The 23,851-nt window shown below is 40.1% G+C and overlaps 1 protein-coding gene and 1 long non-coding RNA gene across 2 annotated transcripts in view; both read left to right on the top strand.

Annotated features, from left to right (window-relative positions):
- lasp1 (LIM and SH3 protein 1) overlaps positions 1-19,622 on the top strand; it is a 37,996-nt gene extending 18,374 nt beyond the window's left edge. The window contains exons 3-7 of the mRNA XM_038284028.1: positions 3,582-3,666; positions 10,021-10,128; positions 11,989-12,064; positions 14,637-14,737; positions 17,116-19,622. Of these exons, the coding sequence (XP_038139956.1) occupies positions 3,582-3,666; positions 10,021-10,128; positions 11,989-12,064; positions 14,637-14,737; positions 17,116-17,289 (544 nt within the window). The 3' untranslated portion in view covers positions 17,290-19,622. The remainder of the gene's footprint in view (positions 1-3,581; positions 3,667-10,020; positions 10,129-11,988; positions 12,065-14,636; positions 14,738-17,115) is intronic.
- Positions 19,623-21,136: 1,514 nt separating this feature from the next.
- Positions 21,137-23,036, top strand: LOC119782786. The gene is made up of 2 exons (XR_005280706.1): positions 21,137-21,383; positions 22,618-23,036. It is a non-coding gene; the product is annotated as an uncharacterized LOC119782786 (long non-coding RNA).
- The last annotated feature ends 815 nt before the right edge of the window (positions 23,037-23,851 follow it).

Raw genomic sequence — 23,851 nt, 5'->3', positions numbered from 1 at the left:
GTGGGCAGTTGTTAATAAACAGCTCCTCCATGATGTGGTGCAGCTCTGAGCGCTTTGTTGGTGGCTGCCTCCCACTTTTAAAGGAAACCAACCAGCAGAAGGATCCAGTGTATGAATTTCTAAAGAGGACTTGAAGATTAAGTGAAGATCCCACTCTCTGTCATTTCAAAGCAGATACTGTTAATTTATTCCATATTCCCTAGCATGTTGTTCCCCAGTCAGCCCTGCTCAGTATTGTGGACCTGTGTAGATGAGATGTGGCTAAATGATCTAAAAAAACCCTTTCCAGGTCTGAGTCCAGCTGACCACACCATCTCCTGTTTCCTTCCTGCAAACAGGCCTCTCCTCCTGCACAGTAGGCCTCTCATTTGTGTGTGTGTGTGATTACACATGCATGACCCCCTCCCCTCTGTCATTCTTGCATCCCCTCTGTTTTATCACTCTCTTTAGTGAATGCACCACTGTTTCCCGTGTGCTTCTACTTAGCCCAGTGCTCTGACTCACAGGTATGGGAGTCTCCTAGTGACTTGGTTTTACTGTTAAATAAACGTGCAAATGAGTAACGGAACACAAAACGGAGTGCTCACGCATTGTATGACTATTTGCAACAAGGGTGTTGTAGGCTTACATAGCAATTTACTGTCTCCTGAGTGTAACAGCAGGCTCCAAAGATGCATCAGAACTGGAAGGAGCCCAGATGCTGATTATGAGGTCGACGACACACCCGCCATGTCTGGATTTTTAGTCCCTGTGATTCACAGAAAATCCTCCCCATGTCGACCAGGAGTTTGGGTTATTGATATAATTTGGTCTAGAAATATTATTTTTTGTAGCTCTTAAACACTGCCACCTTACAGGCATGAAGGCAAACTCATATACATTTACTCCCAAGGGTGTCTTTGTTCCTCCATTATTTATACTTACCAGAGGAGTCTATCATTTCCACCCAGTACTGTTAAAAAAAAAAAAAAAAGTACCAAGGCTCTCCGAAGTTTTCATATTATTTAACTAAAACATAACTGAAGTGAAATGAAAGATGTTTCTTTATCTCTTTAACCAGAAAGGTCAGGGATAAAATGTGAAGATAAGGTAGGATTAGGATATAAAACCCATGTTCCAGAACACTGTACAATCAATCATCTGAAAATGTGAGGGTATAACACCACTGTAAACCATGAGGCTATCCCCGCCAAGCAGGCATCAGAGACCTTTTATAGTCCAGAGTATTTTTTCCCTTTGCTGTCTTCATGCAACCTTTTAATAACCATAAAACCTGCTTGAGAAAGAAACATGGAATGAAAACATTAACCTCTTACAATCCCAGATCATAAAGGTGTGATCAATGGAGTCCTCCCCATTGTGCCATTCTGTTGTAGATATATTGGGGGGAGGTAACCTCTTTCCTGCTACTCTGGGGGTAGTTAAACAACCAAATGTTCCTCTAGAGCTAAAACTGACCATCTGAACAGAAACCAAGAAGCCCCTAGTAACTCTGCAAGAACAGCAGAGATCCACAGCTGAGGTGAAAAAAATCTGTCAACTATTGGTTTTTCACGAGACGATTCTATCTGTCAAAGAAGGGGGCAAGAAGTTCAATTAAGTGAGGTGTAGAAAGTCCTGTTAAAAACTTGCAGCTAGTCATGATAGGGACACGGTAAACATGTGGGAGAAGGTGCCAAGTCCAAAGTACATCTTTTGGCCTATTTGCAAATCCATTATGAAATAAGGTGGAAGCAGCATCATGCAATAGGAATGCTGCTATTTTGTTCCACTAGGCGTAACCAAACTGGGTTTAATTGTTTAACTTGTGTTTCCCTGATTCTGTACACTTCAATCAAAGAAAGCTGCATCATAGTCTTAGCAGAGCATCATACATTAATCACACTGGCTGTGGATGAATGGACTAGACAGGGTCAGGTTTAGATAATAGTATAATTCATGTGCCCGAAAGGTCAAAATCTAAATCCTAATTCAGAATTTGTAGCAAGACTTTAACTGTGATCTTTATCAACACCCTTTATGGAAAGAAAATGAAATCTATATGCATACAAGGCTGCTCTCACAGCTGTAAGTGCAGCAGAAAGCAGCCTCTCAAAAGTATTTACTAAAGGAGGCATAACGGTCTCTTCACATCTTTTAGTTATTGGCCAGATAAAAGAACAAAAAATGTATTCCAGCTCATATTTTTGTGGCCCGTTTGTTTTGGTTTATTACATAAAATCTCCAGTATCCAGATGTTGGCAGTTTAAAACATGGCAATTATACTTTAGCAGGACACCATCATAAACTGCGTCCCTGTAGGAAAATGTCACAGTGCTTCTATGATTAGATAGCTTAATGAGAGAGCTGCACTGTACTCTGGACAGTTTGATTTTACCTCCTCTAATAGCCTCACACACCACATCTGAATGTTACAGATGGCGGAGTCTTTAGCTAAACTAGCGCTGGACAGTGAGCAAAGACACAAGGTCATAAACTGCTATGAAGAAAAATCACATTTCTAGTTCTACTCTCATTATTATTAAAAAAATATAGATTTTAAACAATTTTGTCCAATTCTGACCAACGTTCGTTGATTTTTAAGAATGTTAATAAGGAGATTGCAAACATATGGATGAAGTGGGCCACCCAGAGGCATTGGTAGCATGTAAAGAATATAAGGGGCACCCAGTATCCTGAGGCAGGCTGGGAAATGTAGTCCAAGTAAGCTGTTGGACATACTGATAGGGTTTTTCATCTCCCACTGGACCGGCACCATGTGGTTTTCCTGCCTTTAGCACAGAATGAACTGGCAGACGGCATTATTTGTTGACCCTGGGTTGCATTAACTTGAAAGCTTCCAGTATAGAATCAGACTGTCTAATGCCTCACGTATACTCCCTACTAATGGCAGTTCAGCCAATCCATGGCCAGTGTGAAGAATAAAAGCTGGATGATGACTCAACCAAAAAAATATGGAAGGATCCTTTTTCACACTTAATGGAATTAGGTTTCTGTCTTTAAGAAAGACTAGATGTGCTTTAGTGTGAATAAAACACACGAATGAGCAGCTTCTTCACTAAGAGAGGAAGATGGCTCTAAAATATTAAGAAAAACAAACCTAAATCCACTATCAGCTGAAGGGAGACGTCCATGACGTTACTCACATAGTCCCTTTGACCTGGTTGCTATGTCTGCTTCATGCTGTTTGTTTCCCTGTTATCCCCACAGCACTGAGCTCATGAGTGTGTGAGTTTATTTCTCTGCTTCTGAATCCTGAAAAGCTTTTTCTACACGTGCTATTGCTCGTATCCAAACTCTGGAACATTGAGGCTTTCCATCCCAAATAACAATCCTCCGTTTTCTGTGTTTCTGCTTTTTTCTTTGCCTCTCACTGACAAACCATAGTTAATGCAGACATGCTTTTTGTATACAGGCCCTGCTAAGTCGACGCCAGGACCACCTTGATTAACAAACACCTTCACACTGGGGCCACAGTCTGCACGCTGCATGGTTTAAAATGTTTAAAGCTTGCAGTGTGTCAGAGGTGAAGCCGGCGTCTGCAGTGCTATTCACCTCTGTTCTCATTGTTTATGTTACAGACACTACCCCAAGACAAACTTCACCTGCGTGGCTGATACTCCAGAGAACCTTCGCCTCAAACAGCAGACCAAGATGCAGAGTCAGGTAAATCAGCTCTTTAAGCCCCGGAAAGTTTTCTTTACTAATCATCTTTTAATCATCTTTTAATAACACCAACCAGATTTTTATCTGTTGTGAAAAATGCATCTATGCGTGCATCCCAACAGACCATCTCTAGTCTTAGCAGGGTGTCTTCTTAATTTCTGGTGCACTTTAAAGCAGATCATTAAAAAAATATATATATATATCTCAACTTAGTGTTTTGATGATGTTGACCCTTTTTTTGTATCGGCCCTTTTTTTTCCCCATGTATTTTTTTCACATCATCATAAAACAACTTTTAACTACTGGGTAAGGATTAGAGGAAATGCAAATTCCATTTTGTATCCCAACAAACCAGTTTGCATGTGAAAAGGTCATTTTTACAGTAAGAGCCTGTAATGAGAGGGTATCAGGACAAACCCACATTTTCTACCTTAGTCCCATATTAACATTAGTTGGGTTTGCAGTATTTAGGGGAGACAAAAAAAAAACAATCCTATAAGGGGACCAATGCTTTTTCACAGAACTGGAAAAGTGTCTTCTCATGTTAAAAGTTAACTTTGATTAAAAGTTAAAGGCTTAGACCAAAAGGAGATATTCTGGCCTCCGTTTTAACAGAATCTGAACAAATCTGTAGCTTTTAGATACTGAGGTAAACTATAGAAGCTTAAATTGACTAATTAAAGTAAATGTTTTATGTTTAGAAAATAAAATGACTTTCTGAAAGTGAAACTAGAATGGGGGCTACTCTTTAGCTCTTTCAGGTTCATTCATTCATCCTGTTTCACCATTTATTCCTATTTAATTTAGTCTGCATTATTGAGGTGCATCACTTGTTCCCCACTGAGCCAGAGCAACGCTAATCCGTCCAGATTGATATAAGCCTATTTACCTGAACTTAAAGAACGCGGCAGGAAGCTCCTCCTTTTTAGCTGCTTATTTCAATCAGGCTCATCCATACCTTAGCTGCCAGGGAATATGTGTATGTTTTTCATGGGAATTGAAGTCGATGACTGTGGCTTACTTCCCGCTGCTTTTACTGTCATTGGGATTCTAATCCCTTGGCTTTATTCTTTTTATTTGTCTTTTTTCAATGTGGATTCCAGATGAATGTTTATGGTTTTCTGATTCGATTTTCTCATTGTTTTTCCAGTCCAGTGGCTTATTACTTTTTTAGGTTTTCCTAAAGGCTTTGTAGGATGTTTAAAACTTTTTATTCAGTGTTTACTTTTGTTCACCACATTCCCACTCAGTTTGTTTTGCTCATCTGTATTTCCTGATCTGCTCTGATCAGCCATAATGGGCTGACGTGACAAAAACCACACCTGTTGTCCAAGGTCTGTCTGCTGTGAAAGCATTTATTACCACATGATTCCCCTATTAGTCATACTGTTTTGATGCTTGCTACTTGAGTTATATTAAAATTTAACAGACTTGTCACCCGACCACACACACACACACACACACACACACACACACACACTCTGACAGGAGAACCCATCTACAGTAGCAACTCCCAGCCCCCTTTCAGGAGATCTAGACGACTGTGGGGAATCTGTTTGAATCCTGTAAATGTTTGTCTATAAATTGTTCAGTTAGTTGCATTAGGGAGCTGACATGGTTTTCCAAGAGTGTCTCAGTAATTTAGAAAATCATTAAAAAGTCAATTTTATTACCTAAGTTCAGTTAAAAAAAGTAAAGGTTTTAAAGTTTTGTTTTTTTTAAACTGTGTGATAGCCCAATTAGTTATTTCTGGGATTTTGGTGCATTAGAGGTACTAGACTAAAACCTAGCCTTCAGGCAAAGGTCATGTTTGTATTTAGTTTGAAAATCCAAGATGGTGGGGGAAGACTGGAGAGGTTCAGTGTGAAATGTTTACAGTTAATGATAATTTCTTTAGTCAGCTTCTGGGCTAAGGCTATTGTTATTTTTTCTGTCAAGTCTTTGCAAATTTCCATAACGGTGGAATATTTTCAAGACGAAAATTAGAGTAAACCCTCAGTTGCTGCCAATGTTAACTTTGTTTCCTTAACACCCTGGCAGAGCCACAGACAGAACGGCTGTAAGCCACCCGGTTTTGGCTCGGTAATTAATACAATGTTCATACTATACAGTACATGAGCGTAGCTTTAGATTGACAACAATCATGCCAGTTTTCAATACCTGTAAATCCAGTTTTTATGCTCTGTGTCAATCTTTACGTTTTGGTTTTTGAATTGGCATTTAGAAGCACCTGTCTTTGTCATGAGAACATGGTTGAAGTCGAGCTTGCCTCCTTTCAGCCGGGCATACACTGTGCGATATTTTCAATCGTTGCACGCAGCTACAGCTCAAATTGTACGACGAAACCGCAGGGTTTAAAAGTTCACATATCACGATGCGTGTCCTCACACTATGCGGCCCGACGCTGGGATGCGACCTTACCACTTCCGACTGAATTTCAAACATGTTTGATCTTCTCCCGACCTTACGATTCCTGATCGGGAGGTCAGGAGGAATCTGAAACTGTTATTTATACAGCAAGATCAAAGGGATCTGGAACAGACAAACCGGAATATTTTTCTGAATTGAACATTTTATGTCCTCCGCCTTGGTGGCTCTAATTAAGCCTTGACGATTTGGTGCCAAACTATTTTGGCATTGAAAAACTTTTAAGGCTTCCTTCTGTTTCACTTTCCTTAATGGTTCTCTAAATAATGAATGGTATGAAAGGAAGAAAAAAAACTACCTCTGACTATAGGAAGGCTTTATCAATGTAGTCAGAGAAGCAGGGAAAGGTGAACTGAAAGAAGCTGCGAGGGACGATTGTTTTCTCAGCACGCAGCAGCCAAGAGAGAGTGTTTGTGCTAATAGGAGGGCGGGGATATCAAAGCGTAGGTTTAATCCAAATGTCACTATCAGACACTACAGATGAGACAGGGGGGTGTTTGAGTCTGAGAGGAGGGGGTTTTATCATATAGGGAGGGGGATGACTGAGGGACAGATGGTGTTTTCCTATCCATGCCCAATCCATCATAAACAAAGCAAATATGAAGGTTATGCTACTCGGTTATGCGTATTGTGTAGATGTTTGGTGTTCCACAAATCAGTACTTAGAAATGCTTCCAGCATAAACATAAAAAAAAAAAATATTTTCTGTTGACTTGTCAATAATACATTTGTCCTAAAAAAATAAGAGATTTTTTTTTCTCTTAAAAACATCAGAAATATCAGAATAACAACATTATAGCACCTCTTCTAAGTTATTCAAAAGGCCCATGCCATAATTTGACTTGTAGGAAAGTTGAAAGACCTCACAGAAAACAGTGACTGTATTCAGACTCTCATGCCCTCCGTTCACGGTGCTGTGTTGCTACAGGAACCCTATTGCTATGGCAGCAGGGTAGAGGTTTGTCACACCTCATTATGAGACTTTGCAGGGGAAAACTCAAAGAAGAAGGGCACAGAAGAAGAGAAATAAAGAAGCTGGACTGAATGAATTGAGGAGGAGAGACGAAGCAATGAACGAGGCAAAATGAAAAAGAGACAGGAAGGCACCAACGCAGTAAAAGGAGGTGTGCAGGTTGAAAGAGGGGATGGAAACAAAACCCAAGGAGGAGGGAGCTACAGGAGGCAGAGACGATGAGATGAAAAGCTTTAGGTCCGAGGGAGGAGTTTGATGCCGATAAAGGTTTAAAATATGAATGAATGAAAAAGGGTTATTAAAGCGGGAGGCCAGTGGGTGGGGATAGAATGCAGAAATGTGATTGGTGCAGAGAGAGCAGGGGTGTAGGCCCCCGAAAGACAAAGGAGATGAGCTCGAGAAATTTAAATCGGATGAGGAAGACTGAAGGGCAAAGAGGAATCAGCGCCGCGCTGTTTCTAGAGAAATGGGTGTGTCGTTTTTTTTATAGGGTTTGATAATCTGCTGTTTCTGTTCATCAACACATTTCATTTCATCACATCAGAAGATTAAAGGCTTGGTCAACAGTCTTTGTTTCTAACACCATTACGACATCTGAGGAGGGGCGTTTTGCTTTCTGGTTACAAACAGCAGCAGTCTCTCATTCATGGGCTGGTGCAGAAAACTGGAGGCAGGAAGAAGGTTAACGTTGCAGGGAGGTTAGACCGAGACTGGCTGTTTCAAAAATAACACCTGGCCATGCCTTCCTGTTTCAGCTTTAAATGGTTCTCTCGCTTTTTGGGGGTTTGAATTCTCCAGACCAGCCCCTGGGCTGTTAGGGAGGTTTCATTGGTTGTAGGTTGTATTATTGTTGGTGTTGCAAGGCATGGACGTTTCCTCCTCTGCCCTGAGGGTCAGAAATGGGTGGGTGGTGTGGAAACACCCGCACACACACACAGAAATGCAGTTTGTCACTCACTACCGCTCTTTTTGACCTTATATGGTTGCCAACATGTCCTGTATGGAAGGCCTACACTCCTGTGCAAGCAGGAAGTTAACGTCATCACAGAAACTCTAAAGCGATATAATGCAGGGCCTACCTTATTTTGCACAGCTGACTTATCTACATTTATGCCAAACAGAAATTGCTACTTTAACACGCAAGACTTCCTATTTTAACAGAAATGTCACAACCAAATGTGTGCTGTAATGTCAGACTAAGCCAACAGTAACAATGTCTAGATCATCAAATATGTCAGATCTTAAAGAAAAGCATTAAATATTAAAGTCTTCTCAAAAGTGACTCTTACTGCTTTACTTCCAACTTTCAATATATAGTAAATGAGATTAAATAAATTGCACTAATATTAGCTTTTTTTTTATCTAAACACAAACATTAGGCCTTCTTTATAAGATTTGTTAAAGGAGAAGTTCGGTTTTTTACACTTTAAGCCCATTTTCTGTAGTGTCCAGGATGAAATCGAATGATCGACACCAAAAGTTTGACAATTGGTCCTGTCTCTGCTTTTTGGCTCATTTAGAATCCACCCCTGGCTGCTTTAGAATGGCTTGCATAGAGCATGTCCGATAATGTCCTTAAAACAACCTTAAACGTTCTTTTTTTAAAATATGCTACTCACCGTGTCGTCAGCGCTGTTCAATGATGTTCCAAAAAAAGTTTCGTAAAGTAAAAACGTTCCTGTAGTGTTTTTTTTAGCATTTTGTAAATCCCATTGAGTTCTGTAGGAATAGTCAATATTCCGCTGCCACCGGAAACGGAAATGGGGCCTGTTTACACAGTTGTAGTCTTTTCACTTCACTCTGTGTACTCCGACGTCGAGAATCAAGAATCCGCCTTTCGTATTCCATTTTCAGAGTTTTTTAAAGTGTTTAACAGAGACGTTAGCACCTCGACGTCGGAGTACACAGAGTGAAGCGAAAAGACTACAACTGTGTAGACAGGCCCCATTTCCGTTTCCGGTGGCAGGGGAATATTGACTATTCCTACAGAACTCAATGGGATTTACAAAATGCTAAATAAAACACTACAGGAAAGTTTTTTCTTCACGAAACTTTTTTTGGAACGTCATTGAACAGCGCTGACGACACGGTGAGTAGCATATTTTAAAAAAACAACGTTTAAGGTTGTTTTAAGGACATTATCGGACATGCTCTATGGAAGCCATTCTAAAGCAGCCAGGGGGTGATTCTAAATGAGCCAAAAAGCAGAGACAGGAGCAATTGTCAAACTTTTGGTATCGATCATTCGATTTCATCCTGGACACTACAGAAAATGGGCTTAAAGTGTAAAAAACCGAACTTCTCCTTTAAAGGAGAAGACATTTGCAATTAAGGTGTGGTCATGGTCATTGCTAGAGGACCCAGTCGAGCGCTTTGTTCGCTGTATTCCAGCTGCTTTAATGTCTCAAAGACTTTTGATAAGAAATGTGGCTAAATCAGGAGGCTTTAAGCATAGATAACATTTAAAAGTTTAATGAATGATAGCAGATTACCTGAGAGTAGCAGAAAGAATCCAGCTGTAATAATAGTTGTATCGAACAATTTAAGTAGTTTGTTTGTTTCTGGTAAACAGCTGATGGTTTGTATATTGAGCTGTTAGGTTTGAGGTGCAGGATTGTTTTTGTTTTGTTTTTTCTTGTTGGCTCCTCTAATGGGTGTAAATCCAACAGTAGCACCTTTTTTTCTTGCATCTATAAAAGTGTTTTATGGGCTCCATAAACCCCAGAACTAACCCATTAAAATATGCTCTGGATCAGTAAGGTGGAGGCTAATCCCAAGTATTGCCTTTTTATGATGAATTTCTTATGCTGAAAGAATCTAGGTCAAAGCATCCATAAATTATAATCTGCTCTGCATTGAATGACTCGCATGCATCAGAGCCGTTTCCTCAAAACTATGTCCCACACTTGCTTGTTTTAATCATCCCTCTTCCTCTCTTGCATCTTGTTGTGCAGGTTCACTACAAGGAGGACTTTGAGAAGAATAAAGGCAAAGGTTTCAGCGTGGTTGCAGACACGCCAGAGATGCAGAGAATTAAGAAAACGCAGGACCAAATCAGCAATGTGAGTGTTTACTACAGGTCAAATAAAACAAGTCATTACAATGGGTTGTTTTTTTTTCTCTTATGCAACAAAGAGGATTTTTTTATTTGGTAAGGTGGTGTATGTGAAAGGATGCTTTTAATTGCTATTATTAAATTCCTTATGTTGATGCTGATTTTTTGTTAGATTGTTTTTTTAGGTTTTAAGTTCTCAGCTCTTCAGAAGAAGCTGTTGAATCTTTATTTTACACTACATCTTTTATTGGCTTCTTTTAGAACTTCATTCAGAGATGCAAATTTAGACTCATTCCTGAATATTTCGCACATTAAAACAATAAATTTAATGTTCTTTCACCTCTGATTTATAATTTTTCCATGCATCAGATGTCAATTTAGGTTTTTCACTTTCCACAAAGACCTTTTATGTTTTTTTATGGGAAACATGTCGCACACGAAACTCCTCATTACCCACAACCGGCTCTGTACTGGCCTCTCTAATGACATAATTAGTGTTGAGGGTGATGGATAATTGCTACTTTCATGCAGTGAGATCGTGCACGTCTGAGATCAAGGACGTGTTTATGGCTTGGAGCCATACACATATATGACGTGCATATAAAGATGTGCACACATCGGTTTAACAAAAGCGACTCAAGTTCTGTGTGAAGAACTGATCAGACATCTGCTTACAATCAGCCTGTTTGCAGCCAAGCAGGAGTTTCATTCTGCTTTACTTTTTTCTTCCATCGCTCTGAGACACCGCTTTAGTTGGTGTCAAAAACAGAGAGCTATCTGAGTGCTTTCTTTACATCCATACAGAGGATATCTGTTCAACCTCTTTCCTCATAATGAGTTAAAATAATCTCCCTTACACACGCTCTCTTAGCGTATTGCTCCTGAGAATAGAGACTGTGTTTTCTCAGTCACTAGCTTCACTGTTCTTAGACAAACACTGTCATCCCATCCAGTCTGCGAATACACTCCCCGCTAATGCTGGCAGCACAGTGGGCTCTTTGAGATCCCACTTTTTGAATCTTGAGTCAGTCTGTTACCAGCCGGGTAATAAGAGGCCCGGGTTGTTCAGTCCCAGTGTCATCAGTGTAGTCTGCTTTATGAATAAAAAACACATCCTGTGAATGATTTTATTTACTCCTTGCAGAAATATTCACCCCCATTTAAGTGTTTCAACCACAAACCTCATTGATCAACAAAAACACCCTGTAGAAGTTTCACAAAAACTTCAAAAGACTAATATGCATTTGTACTCTGCTGCCTCTCCCTCTAATATATGTAAAGTAAACAATGTAGATCAAATCCTTACTTTGCAAACAATTATTGTCTGTTTAATTTTAGCCTGGACAGAACAGCAATATTTAGAGGAAGCATCATGAACCGGAAAAGCTGCAGAATCCTATAATTCAGGTGGAATAATATGTCATTGGGACAATTAGTGGTTCTCCACTGGCCTTTTTGGAGGTGTGGCTTAAACATTTCTGAATGAAGGTTTCCACTAAACCTCAGATAGGACTAAACCATGGGCAACAATCTCACTCTATAGTCAGATTTCTCCCTTTTTTCCCTTCTTTTCTTGACCTGTTTCTGCTTTATGATGTGTCAGTGTGGGTTGTCATGCAGCTCTGACCTCACTATACTTCCGGCTGGGGAGATGTCATTTCCTCTAAGCATCAAGCTGCTTCCCCAGCCGTGGCAGCACGTAGCTCACCCCACCTATTAGATGTGCAATGCTAGACAGGAAGTGAGAGCCCTCTGGTGGTTGGAAAATGAAATGGCAGTTTGTGGAGGGAAAACTACTTTATGCAAGATGGAATAAGATGCATTGTCCTTATTTGATGCAAGCTGACTCACTTTGTGTGCCATTCAGATCAAATACCATGAGGACTTTGAGAAGATGAAGTCTGGAGGAGACGCTCCACATCAGCCTAGCCACCCCAACCAAGGTATTTATCCTCTAAACATGCAAGTAAACTGAGGTGTTGATAATCAGGCAGGAAACGGGTAGCTTTAAGGTAATTTATCCGCTCTGTTTTTGCTGGACTGACTCGCTCCTGTGAGCTGTGAGATTCTGAGACCTTCCTTTTTTGGGGGTTTTGTTGTAACATGTTAACTGCTCTGCTCCTTCAACTATAAATAACTGCATTCCTGCAGTTTAACAACCTGGATTATATTCATAATCCAGTGTATAATATAGATAATCCCTCATCAAATTCTTTACTTTATTCCTATTGCTTAAGGTAGAGCAGCTCTTTGCTCATAGTTTAAAACTTCTGGATTATAAGCATTAAAAAGTGACTCCACAGCCACGCATTAAATAGCAGCCGCTAAATAAAAATGATCAGGCGTGATGAGTCAACGCGATGGCTGTATTTGACATGCTCGATTTTCAAAATCACACAGAGACTTATTGTTTGGAGGTTGTGTAACAGTGCAGTTAACAGCTTGTCTTGAGTTGCTTTGGGGGTTTTGGTTTTTTTTTTTTAGCTCATCTTTATCAGAAATCACCTGCCAGTGCTTGCAAACACACCTGCTTATACATTTGGAAGTAGAATTGCTTGTTTGGTTGTTTCCCTGATTGTGTGAAGACACATTTATAGCTACCGTATTTTCACGACCATAAGGCGCACCGTACTAAAAGGCGCAGTCTCAGTTATGTGTCCCATTTCTGTATTTAACACACACATAAGGCGCACCGGACTATAGGGCGCGTTTTTTATATACAGGTACATGTCCTCTACTACCTTTAAATAGCTCTACTGCGTATTTAAAAATACAGCGGGGGCAAAACTGAGTATGATTGTGCTTTATTCATGTATTTATTAAAAAGTATTAATCAAACCTGGCAGCTGGCCGTGAGACAGACACATCGCAGATGACACAGCGCTGTGATCACTCCTAAATTAACTTAAAATCCTGAAACCTGCCGACGGAATATGTTCGCTTTTATGGGTGCCTGCAGTTTAAATTATTTAGATGAAAAACACCTGACATCCACCGCGGTGAACCCGGAGGCTGCCCAGCCTAGAGGCTGCTGATGAAAGGATTTCTCCTGTCGGCGCACCGCTGGTATGTGGGGGTCTGAGCGCCTCCGACAGAAATAGATAATCTGGATGAACTGACTGCAATTATTAAGTTTTCAGGTGGACTTTCTCACTTAAAAACATATTAAAACTACTTTATTCCCACTGATCACAGCAAATATAGCTGCAAGATTTAGATTATTTAGATGAAAAAACACCTGCCAGCCACCGCGGTGAAGAGGAGGAGACCCGCCCAGAGGCTGCTGTTGAATTAAGTTTTCAGGTAGAAAAATAGAGCGGGAGCAAAACTGAGTATGATTGTGCTTTATTCAAGTATTTATTACAAAGTATTAATCAAACCCATCAAAGTCATCATCCTCTGTTTCTGAATAAAACAGCTGCGCTAAATCAGACATGCCAGTTTCCCATTCTTCCCTGTCAGTCACTTTCCGTGCAGCGCGGCTCCTCAGAAATAATGCCGGCTTTTGCGAAAGCTTGAACAACAGAGCCAGCAGACACGTTAGTCCATCTACAATCCATCCGCAAACGGTGGCGTAACTTGCCCGGCGCTGCCTTCCACTTATCCTGAAACTGTGGTCTCTGTCGGCCATCCATCGCTCCCATGCCGCTCACAGCCTTACTTTGAACGGCCGCTTCACACTGATGTCGAGCGGTTGAAGTTCCTTTGTCAGACCCCCGGGATAACGGCGAGCACAGCGTCCATTTGATTCACCTTTTTTTTTTACATCGCCTGTGAGATGGGCACGCAGCGATGGTGATGCGTGGAAAAAACCACCTGGTCTCCTCACATAGGCTACACCTCCCTCAGCTACGCTTTCATCATCTCCTCATCCATCCAGCCTTTTCCATTTGCGTTAATATCATGTCATCAGAGCGCTGTGTCTGTCTCGCTGTCAGCTCCCAGATCAGCTTCTCTGATTGGTTGATGCGGCGCGTCCAGCAGCAAAACTTCAATTTTTCCATCTCGAGCAGCAGCAGCGCGTTGGCAGATGCTTAAACGCTCCTGCTGCTCAAAACGCGCTGCAGGACCTTTTGCTGCACCTATACGCGCGTCAACCATTGACTTTACATGTAAACTCGCTGCTTCTGCTGCAACTGCTGGGTCCGGTTCACACCAATGTCGAGCGGTTGAACAGCGAGCACAGCGTTAATTTGTTTCCCCAAGTTTTTCACATCAGCTGTGAGATGGGCACGCATGGAGTTACATATTAACAGCGATGGTGATGAGTGGGAAAAAAAACACCTGGTCTCCTTACATTCAGCCACTCTTTCATCATCTCCTCAATGAGGTGGTCTCAAAAGTCGCAGTTACAACACACATAGGGCGCACCGCACCATAGGGCGCACTGCACATTTTGAGGAAAAAAAAAGACGTTTAAGTGCGCCTTATAGTCGTGAAAATACGGTACATTCTCCAGCAGGTTCACTGTGTCTGCATCTCATTAACACGCCCTCTCTGCCTTCCTTATATCAGGATCTTACCAGCAGCCTGCAGCCTCCCAGAACTACCACCACTATGAGCCTACTCCTGAACCAGTGCGTCCAGCAGCTGCTGCCCCTCCTCCCAGCTCCGGGGTGAGTACATTCATCTGATTCCCCGGAAGCTTTTATCGCTTATTCTGCAAAGGGGTTTAATTGAGGTTTTATTTCTTTTTTTTTAAATCAATTTTTTCGAATGTGAAAACCAACATTTACATTTACATTAACCTGACCTGTTTTATCAGTCTGGGGATAATAAACGTCAGTGCTCTTTTATTTGAGGTTATTTCAGTTATTTTACTTTAAACCAAAGTCTGATGCTGGCATGTTACTTTAAAAAGTAATGTTAATTATTCACCCTGCTAGATTATTCATGTTTTCAGGCAAAAAAAGCAACAGTGATTGTGTGCAAATAGTAAAAATATTGATTTAGACACAATAGAGAGAATAGTTGAGTAGCCTGATAGGGTTCAGCTGCAGCATGATCAGTCTTTATTCAGTTAGAGAATCTGCTCATATCGTCTTGGACAGCCTGTTGAATATGACAGCAGTGGGATTGTTTTTAAAAAGAAGTCAAGGTCTCGATGTATCCAAAGTCATTGTTAGTAAGACAGAAAGCAAACTAGGATTTGTCACAAATTACCCATAAAATCCAGCTTGTAATTGGCAGTATAATATCCTGCCAGGGAAATAAATGTGTATAATTGACTTTTTCGCCCGTCTGCAGATTTATTTTCTAGAACATTGTATTTGTCCAAGAAAGCAGAAAAGGCAGGAGGTTGGAGGCCTAACAGAGCAGCATGCTTCTCTATTTAAAAGCTCTCTGTGGCTAACCCAGATAACCTCGTAGGAAAAATGTTAAATTAGGAAAAATAGATTTTTTTATTAGCAACATCCTTGTAGATGTTGTTTCTTCTGTGGTCCTTAGTTTTGTTTCTTTGTCGTGTAAAACAGAGCCGCTGAAACTCCAGCTCTCCCATATTTTGGTCAGAAATGGAAAAAAACAAAACAATTACCGCTCAGCAGATTTTAGTTGATTAATTAATTTTTTAAAACTTCTTATCCCAAGGGTTCTGTTGGTGCAGTGACATGAACTGTTTTCTAATCTCGGGGTAAAACTTGTTTGTTTGAAGATGGATCTTCCTCCTTTAGCTAAGTTCTCATATTACCTGTACAATAGCAGCCGTTCAAAATGGCCCTTCCAAGCCAAACGCCAGCCGAATGGCAGCCAACTTCCAGCCACTGGAGCGACTCCCTCCTTCTCCTGGGCCTGCATATTTTTTTATTTTGACTCCACCCTTTCACTGAATTACAGGGTCTGATCAGGGTCAGGAGATAACACTTCTCTTTATATCTTAATGTTCACAAATCATGACATAAAGAATATTTTATTGCAAGGATTGATGTTTAAAAAAGGAATCTTAGGGGACCAGCAAAGGACCCATCAAGCAAAGTGGGAAAATTTTGAATGGCTACTACTGTATAGACTCTAAACAACATTTTAGAAGGGCTCAGTCTCTCCAGATGTATAAAGGTCATTATGTTTCTTTCTGACATTCTTTTCAGAAGGTTTTTATCATTAAAGTATTTTCTTCTGGTTTCCTGATAAACAGTGAGATTTTTTGGCCTTTCTGGCACCTGTAGTTGGCTGTTGTGTTTTTATGCTGATACAATCATTCCTCTACATCTAGTAAAAGCTCGAAAAAAAAGTCATAGGGAAGTCATATTTAAAAGTCAAATCATTCTGGCTTAAACATGTATATAAATGTACTCTTTATCAGAAGATATCGTTCTCAAAAGTAAAAAAAATCCTATCTTAAAATCTATTTGTTTTTTTCGTTATTTTATGCAGGCCAGTTAGTTATACGTCAGCTTGTACACCTTAATTCGGACAATCATATATTAAGGGTGATCTGTCAATCAAATGTTTTCGGTCATAGCATCTTGATTCATATGTTGCAGCTAATACAACGATTGAAATATCCTTGTGTATATTAGCTGCAACATATGGGCAGGCATAGAGCTAACAGAACTGGCGGCGTTGCGAGGTAAGGGCTCAAACATGTACGGCTGTAAGCCTTCTACACCAAACCAAGCTTCTGCTAACTGATCAGCAAGATGCTTCCGACAAACTAGCCACAAACAAACTTGCTTGTGAACCTTCTACCACAACAATCCCGCCCCCTTGATAAACGACCAATCTCATTTTATTCACTCATGTAAAGTCGGGCACCACGCGAGAGAATTCAGAAATCCAACGGTCGGAACAGCCGCTTCCCTACGACTTTAAGAAGTAAATTGTCATTAAAATGAAAATAATGGAAATTCTGTTCACCATTGGGAATATGAAGTGAGCAGTTTAAAAATGACTGGTCTTTAATTTATTACAAAGACGGTTTTCTGTACATTGGCGTCTCACCGGCTGGAACTGCAGCTTCTGTTTGTGAAACTAACTTCATCTTCTCTGTCTGCAGAAGCGATACAGAGCAGTGTACGACTACGCCGCTGCTGATGACGACGAAGTGTCCTTTATGGACGGAGACGTGATCGTAGACGTGCAGCAGATCGATGAAGGCTGGATGTACGGCCGCGTGGAGCGCACCGGCCAGCAGGGCATGCTGCCCGCCAACTATGTGGAGGCCATCTGAATGATCGGGGGAACGTCCAGTAAAGGAGAGGAGATAACGAAAGGGAGGGAAGGAAGGAAGGGAAAAGCCCAGTGCCATCTCATCTTAACACCGCTTTCTCTTAATTTTACTCTGGTTCCTTAACAATCTGTCCTGTGATCCTAACCCTCCTCCGCTCTGCACCCCCGCTCTGCTCTCACTGTCCGCCGCCTGTCCTCCTCTCCATCAGCCTGCTTCATGTACGTCCGTCTGTGCCGATGTCTCTGCTTCCTCTTTGTCCATGATCCATTCAGACTTGGCTCTCATAGAGAGAATCTCACTAACAGGAAAGTCAGGGGTCATGTCTGGTCGCACGGCTTCATCAGAGCTACGTAGCAATGGCACACAAGATATGAAATGCATTTACCAGCTGTTAGACCAGCTGCTAATATTCTGTAGCGGAGATAAAGAAAAAAACAGCAGAAAGCGAAAGTTTGTCTTAAATCTGCAGCTCGATCTTTGCCAGACTGGAAACGGTGTTTTATCTCAGTTCATCAGACATAGGCTTGAATATTTCTTTTCTCTTATCATTTTTGACTTGTGTTCTTTCCTTTAGCTCGGAGCTCTGGTGCACCGACCGGCTGCTCAGAAACAAAGAGGTTTATTACCTTTGTAGATGGACCTAAATCTTAAAACTATGGGGTATGGTTTGACACTGCTGGGTGTTTGCTGTGAAACTGGAACTTTAGCCTAACTGAAGAGCTCCTCCTACGGGAGGGATCAGGGACAAGTTGGCGATCAATAAGAGTCCATCTCTGACATCCATTAGTATGATCAAACTGTGCAGAAGTCCTCATTCCTGTTTTTTTTGCAGCTCAAATTATTTATCTATTTAGAAGAGGAAACTTTCCCAATGCTAGGAAATCTCTAAAGAAATGGTTTTATAAAAAGAGGGCGCCAAGCACAACTTTGTATTGTGATTCTCTAGGTTTTAACTTTGTTCCACTGTATGTGTAAAACATTCCAGTCATTTGTTTCTATTTAATGTGAGAAAAATCCTTTTGCTGTGTTAAATGTTCTTTCTCATGCTGTTCTTCATTTGCCTGTCTTGTTTTTAAAAACAAATAAACTATCAGTGTGTTTAAATAAAGATTTGGTTTTGGGACCCAAGAAAACAGACTTTATGTCAAACTGCAGTCATGATATCGGATCAGATGTGGGATTTATCTGCTTTTAATTAGATTTCCAGATTTATGCAGCAAACCTTGCTCTTACCGTTGATCCTGACAAGGTGTTGATAGGTGTTCGGTTACGTCATGCCCCTGGCTCTACACACTTCTCCCCCTTTTCTCTCCCATGATGCACTGTGAGTGGGGCATGTAGGGGAGGGGCTCTAACATGTAGCTTGATGACGTCCTGTAAATGTAAATGCATCAATAAGGCCTCTGGAAGGCAGATATATTTTTTTGCAGATCTGGGGTAGGAATTTGATTTGAAACGTTGGAAAACGTCTTTGAGATCTTTCAAATCTAACGTAAACATGTTGATAAAAAAAATGAGCACTGGATCAGATAAACGATCATCCTCACCTTGTTTTATAGGTCGTGCGATTGAACGCTCTGAGCATCAAGCTGCTATCGTCCTCAGCTGGATTTTAGGAGTGAAGAAAGGGGGAATGATTTCAGGCCTTATGTAATTGCTCAGTTATTTTTTCCAGTCGCCTCCCTATCTCCCCTGATTATATCTAGTCCAGCTTGCTTTATCCACAGGGTGTGAATGTCAGTTTAGATGACTCTGAGGGTTGTTTAAATGGGGCTCAGGCTGGATTTGCAAAGTGTGTGATGATGTGTTTGGGGCTTGACAGCGAACAGATGCTTCTCATCTCCCAGCCTGTGGCGCAGGCCAAGTGGTTTGTCTGACCTGGATATTAGTCAGGAGTCGACCTCATCCCAGACCCTGACTTCACTACTGATCCGTATACCATCCCTTCTCCTCCCAGCTTCCCTCTCGTATCCTTTCCTCCTTACCTGCTGCAGAGCTTCTCTCCTGTGCTTCTCATCAATCATTCCCCGCTTCCATCATACTGGTTATATACTGTAGAGTTTGCAGAGTGAAATCATTTTATCCACAATTCCAGGTTTAGCACTGACCAGTTTTGTGCATTCCATATTAAAATGTTTTGGTTTTGATATAGTTTTGTTATTTTTTAAATGAAAAAAAAAGGATCATATGCATATTGTCACACACGTGTATTGAAAAGTCAGAATAAATACTCAGATTAAGGACCTGATATCATCTCCTGTTGCCCTGTTACAGCACTTCAAATTGTACTTATGATTCTGCAGATTCAATAAAATGCCATTTTTTTTCTCAGACTCCCGTTTCTTTGTTTTCACCGTTCAGCTGTCATTGAAACAGACTGCCTTTAAAGATGGGAAAGTAATTTCAATGCTTAGAGGATCAAGTCAGAAAACTCTAAACCCAGCTGGAACATGAAGTTTATTTTTGTTCAGTCTTTGTCTCAAAATTTCAAATGAACAAAAGAACAAAAACAAGCAAAGGTTCTTTAAACACAGTTGTGTGATCATTTTTTAAATCATACTCTAAACCAGGTTGTGTAAATCCTGGTGCTTTGCTGAAAACATTTTATTTGAGTGGTGAAAAACGAGTCCAGCAAAAACTGCTTTATAATGAGTAACTCTCATCTAGAAGAAATATTTGAGGCAATACAGAGATCACATGGAACACCAGGAGAAGTGAACTAAAACACAACCTTGAATAGAAATAAGCAGAATACAAACACGCCTACACATATAAATATGTTTCTGACTAATATAACCCCGTAAAACTGTTCACGGTACAGAATAAAAATGTTTTTTAGGGAGATAACTGTGTTTCTGTAAAATCTCCCATTGCAATAATAGGATATTCCAATTAAGAGTATCAGTGCTGCCACCTCCTGGTTTAAAGGGGAACTGCTAGGGTCTCGTTTTCTTAAACAATGTAAATAATAGTAAAGGCTGAAGTTATAAATCTGAGCTCCATAAATGGGGTTAATCAAAGATTTTAAGGGGAGGGATTTATTTTTTCAGATTGCATATTTGCTAGAAAATATTTTTTCCTTAACAACTGAAACATTTTTAGATATCTGCAATTTTGTCTTTGAATTTGGTCTCATAGAAATGTTGCTAAATGGCCCTGAGGGATTTAGTGTGACAACAAAGGAAGATCAAATCTAACTGATATTATTTCAGCTTGTTCTAGTTTAAAAAAAAAAAGAAAAAATTAGCCAAGAGGAATTTTGTATGCTGTCAAAAAAGACAAATAAAACCCCAAAAAGTTGATAAATTTGAATCTTTCGCATATGCTGTTAGACTTAATGCACAATTTTATTTAAAAACATTTGATCTGAATAAGAAACCAAAGTATTTGTATAATTCTTCCTTCTGTTATTATAGAACAATATTTTTTATTCAGTAATAAGGGATGGAGATAGGATTTTAGATACAGAAATCGCTATAGAGATATGAAAGAAATGAAGGTGTACATCTACTCAGGTTCTGTGTTATCAAACGTTCAAACTTTTGTTTAGATGTATATATATCAAATATATCCATATATATTGGCTCTTCAATGTGAGAATTTTTTTAATTTATAAAACTGACCTCATGAAATAGCCAATGCCCAGATTTTCAGGGTGTGGTGTTTCTCTACAATATTTAGATATATTTTTATATAGATATTATTATTACAGAATCCCCTATAAATGAGGCGCTTTGAGCTTTTAATAAGTTATATTTGACTAAAAATAGCGAAAAGTCTCCCTACTGTCGCTTCTCTTTGTATGGAAGTGGGCGGGGTCTTTTTCTCGGTTCCATCCCGGAATGTTCCGATCTTTTCCGATCTCTGGTGTTTCCGCTGCGCCGCCTCCTCGCAGCTTCCCTCTCCTGAGCGCCTCCACCATGGTGGACATTCTGGTGTTGATGTTCTTCGCCGTCATGGGCCTCGTCTTTCTCTCTTACATCATCTACATGCTGTGATGAGTCAGTCCTCTGCCTGCGCAGCCGGACGTCCTGCATCCGTTCTGCATCCGTCCTGCATCCATCCTGCATCCCTGCTCTCCATCATAGATTTAGGTAAGTCGCTGCTTTAAGGATGCCAGACGCTTTGCATTCGCGATGTGGCAGAAGGCCTTAAATGTTAAGAGAAAAATGTCCCATTAATGTAATAATCCCATAAAAACAATGTCTGCAAACGCTGACCTGGCTGCCTAAAATGTATCTTGATTTATTTCTATAATTTTTTTATTTTCTATCATTTTTAAAAAATCTAAACATAAATAGTTTAATCATTAATTTAATAACTAATTTCACTTTCTTGGCACCCATGATTGATCTGGGAGAATCGCAGAGCTGAACTATGGGGAGATGAACTTAAACACACATAGATAGAAAGATTTATTATTTTTGTTGTTGTTGTTTTTTTTTTGTTGTTGTTTTTTTTGTCAGGTTTGGGTTTAAAGATTTAGGGTTAATCTTTTCTAAGCCAACATTTGAGTTTTATATGGCATCAATATACTACTACTGCTGGAACTAGAATTTCCTGGGCTAGGGTAATCCCAAAGGATAAAAAAAAAAAGTCTTTATTCTTTAGCCTATATTTATGTGTAACTAAGATATCCAAGCATTTTTTTTTTTAATGTGTGGTTAATTATAAAAATATTATTCCATTTGTGCAGTTCTTTTCAACAGCCGGACGGTAGTTTTCTTTCACTGAATGAGTTCTGGGAAGCCACTCCGTTCCAAAGTCAGCCCCGACATCTGAAGGGATCATTTTAAGGGTTGGAGGGCATTTCCCCCTAGCTCTTATAACTATTGGGACAAACTAACTTTACACATCAACGCGCAAAACCGAGTGCTATAGGGACCAAACCGAATGCAAGTGAGAGAAATGGGACTGGGCCAAAATCTAAGAAGCTGGTCACCTATAAGGGGTTTGATTGCTTTAAGAAGCTGTTGTCCTGGTAAAGCTTCTCTCCTCTCCTGTTTTTCAAACTAAATGCATAGCTGAGTGCTTTTTCCCACAATAAATGTGGCTATTATTAGAAAATGTGACCAAGAAGTGTTGATATCAGATGTAAATGATTTTAAAGCTAAGTTTTTTTTTTAATAATTTAATTTCTTTTGATCACACAAAGAAACCAAAACAACAACTCAATTCAATGTCATTTTAATAAAAATATTTTTTCCTTTTTTTAAAATCTCTGGATTCTGATCAGAAAACCCGATTTAAAATACCTGATTAGTGAGGACCCTCTTTATCTCCATCCAGCTAACCTTGATGTTTTTTTTTTTTTTTTATCTTTTCCAGATCCTGATGCAGGTCATGATGTTTCTCCTCTCAGCTTACAGACGGAACATGGGAAACCCAGAGGAAGACCAATGGAGACCTTTCTTATTTTCTTGTATTTTCCTCCATCTTTGGCCTCAGTTCATCCTCTCCAACAGCCCTGCAGCCCTTAATGCTTTCCTTCAATCAGTGTTATCCATAAAACAGGATGTTTCCACTGTGTTTTCCTTCATGCTTCCTTATTGATAGCAACAGATCACTCATACTGCTACGTTTAAATGTTTGTTTTCCTAATTTTGTCCCATCTGGCTAAACAAATTATTTGTATGAAGACAGATTCTTTATTTGTATCCATATCATAATGTTATGCTTACAGATGCACTGATAATCAGCTAAAACATGTTTTACAGGATTTTAATTAAAGATAATGTCACAAACAACGTTTCCTCCTCATCATTACAGCTGTAAAGTAAAGCGGAACTTTGCCTTGTATAATATGTAATGGGCCTAATGGTTAGAGCAGTGCGTTTGTGCTCTGAGAAGGTTGTAATACCCGGTTCGATCCCCACAGCCTGCACTATGGGAATCTGAGCCAGACCCTGCAGCGGGCTGCACAATGGCAGCCCACTGCTCCCCCAATTAATGTGTTAAATGCAGAGGTAAATTTCTCCAATGTAAGATCAATAAAGTTCAATTATTATTCTTAAGTCACTGAAGCTAATGCTAATCCTTTAATATCAGGAAAGACCCCTGCCTTTCATTGAAAGATAGCTGCAGTTTATCCTGGCTGATGGTGACTACCTTTAATAAGGTTTGCTTCCCTTTGTTAAAGCAGTTTTAAAATATTAATCAAAGGTTCGTTATATGATTTTTTTTTTTCAGACTTGTTATTAGGAGCCATAAATGAAATGAAGGTGATTTATTAGATCCTCCTTTATTTGGAAGAATATCTCCTAATTACCCACCTGTTGGGAAATCTATCCGATTAATTGGGGGGTGGTGTATTAGTGGTTAGCGCAGTGCGCTTGTACTCTGAAAAGGATGCAGGTACCCAGTTCCATCCCTACAACTTGCACTCTGGGTCCCTGAGCATGACCTTTAACCCCACACTGCTTTTCGGGCGCCACACAGTGCCATCCCAAGGGGATGGGTCAAATGCAGAGGTAAATTTCTCCAGTGTGAGATTAATACAATTCAATTATTTTTATTTTTAAGGTTTTTGTGATTTGGATTTTTTAAAGTCACATATTTGGAC

Source organism: Cyprinodon tularosa, unplaced genomic scaffold (genome assembly GCF_016077235.1).
Source record: "Cyprinodon tularosa strain WSP-4 unplaced genomic scaffold, ASM1607723v1 ctg105, whole genome shotgun sequence".
Lineage (NCBI taxonomy): Eukaryota > Metazoa > Chordata > Actinopteri > Cyprinodontiformes > Cyprinodontidae > Cyprinodon > Cyprinodon tularosa.
Note: the sequence above shows the minus strand (reverse complement) of the source record. Positions and strands in the feature narration are given on the sequence as shown.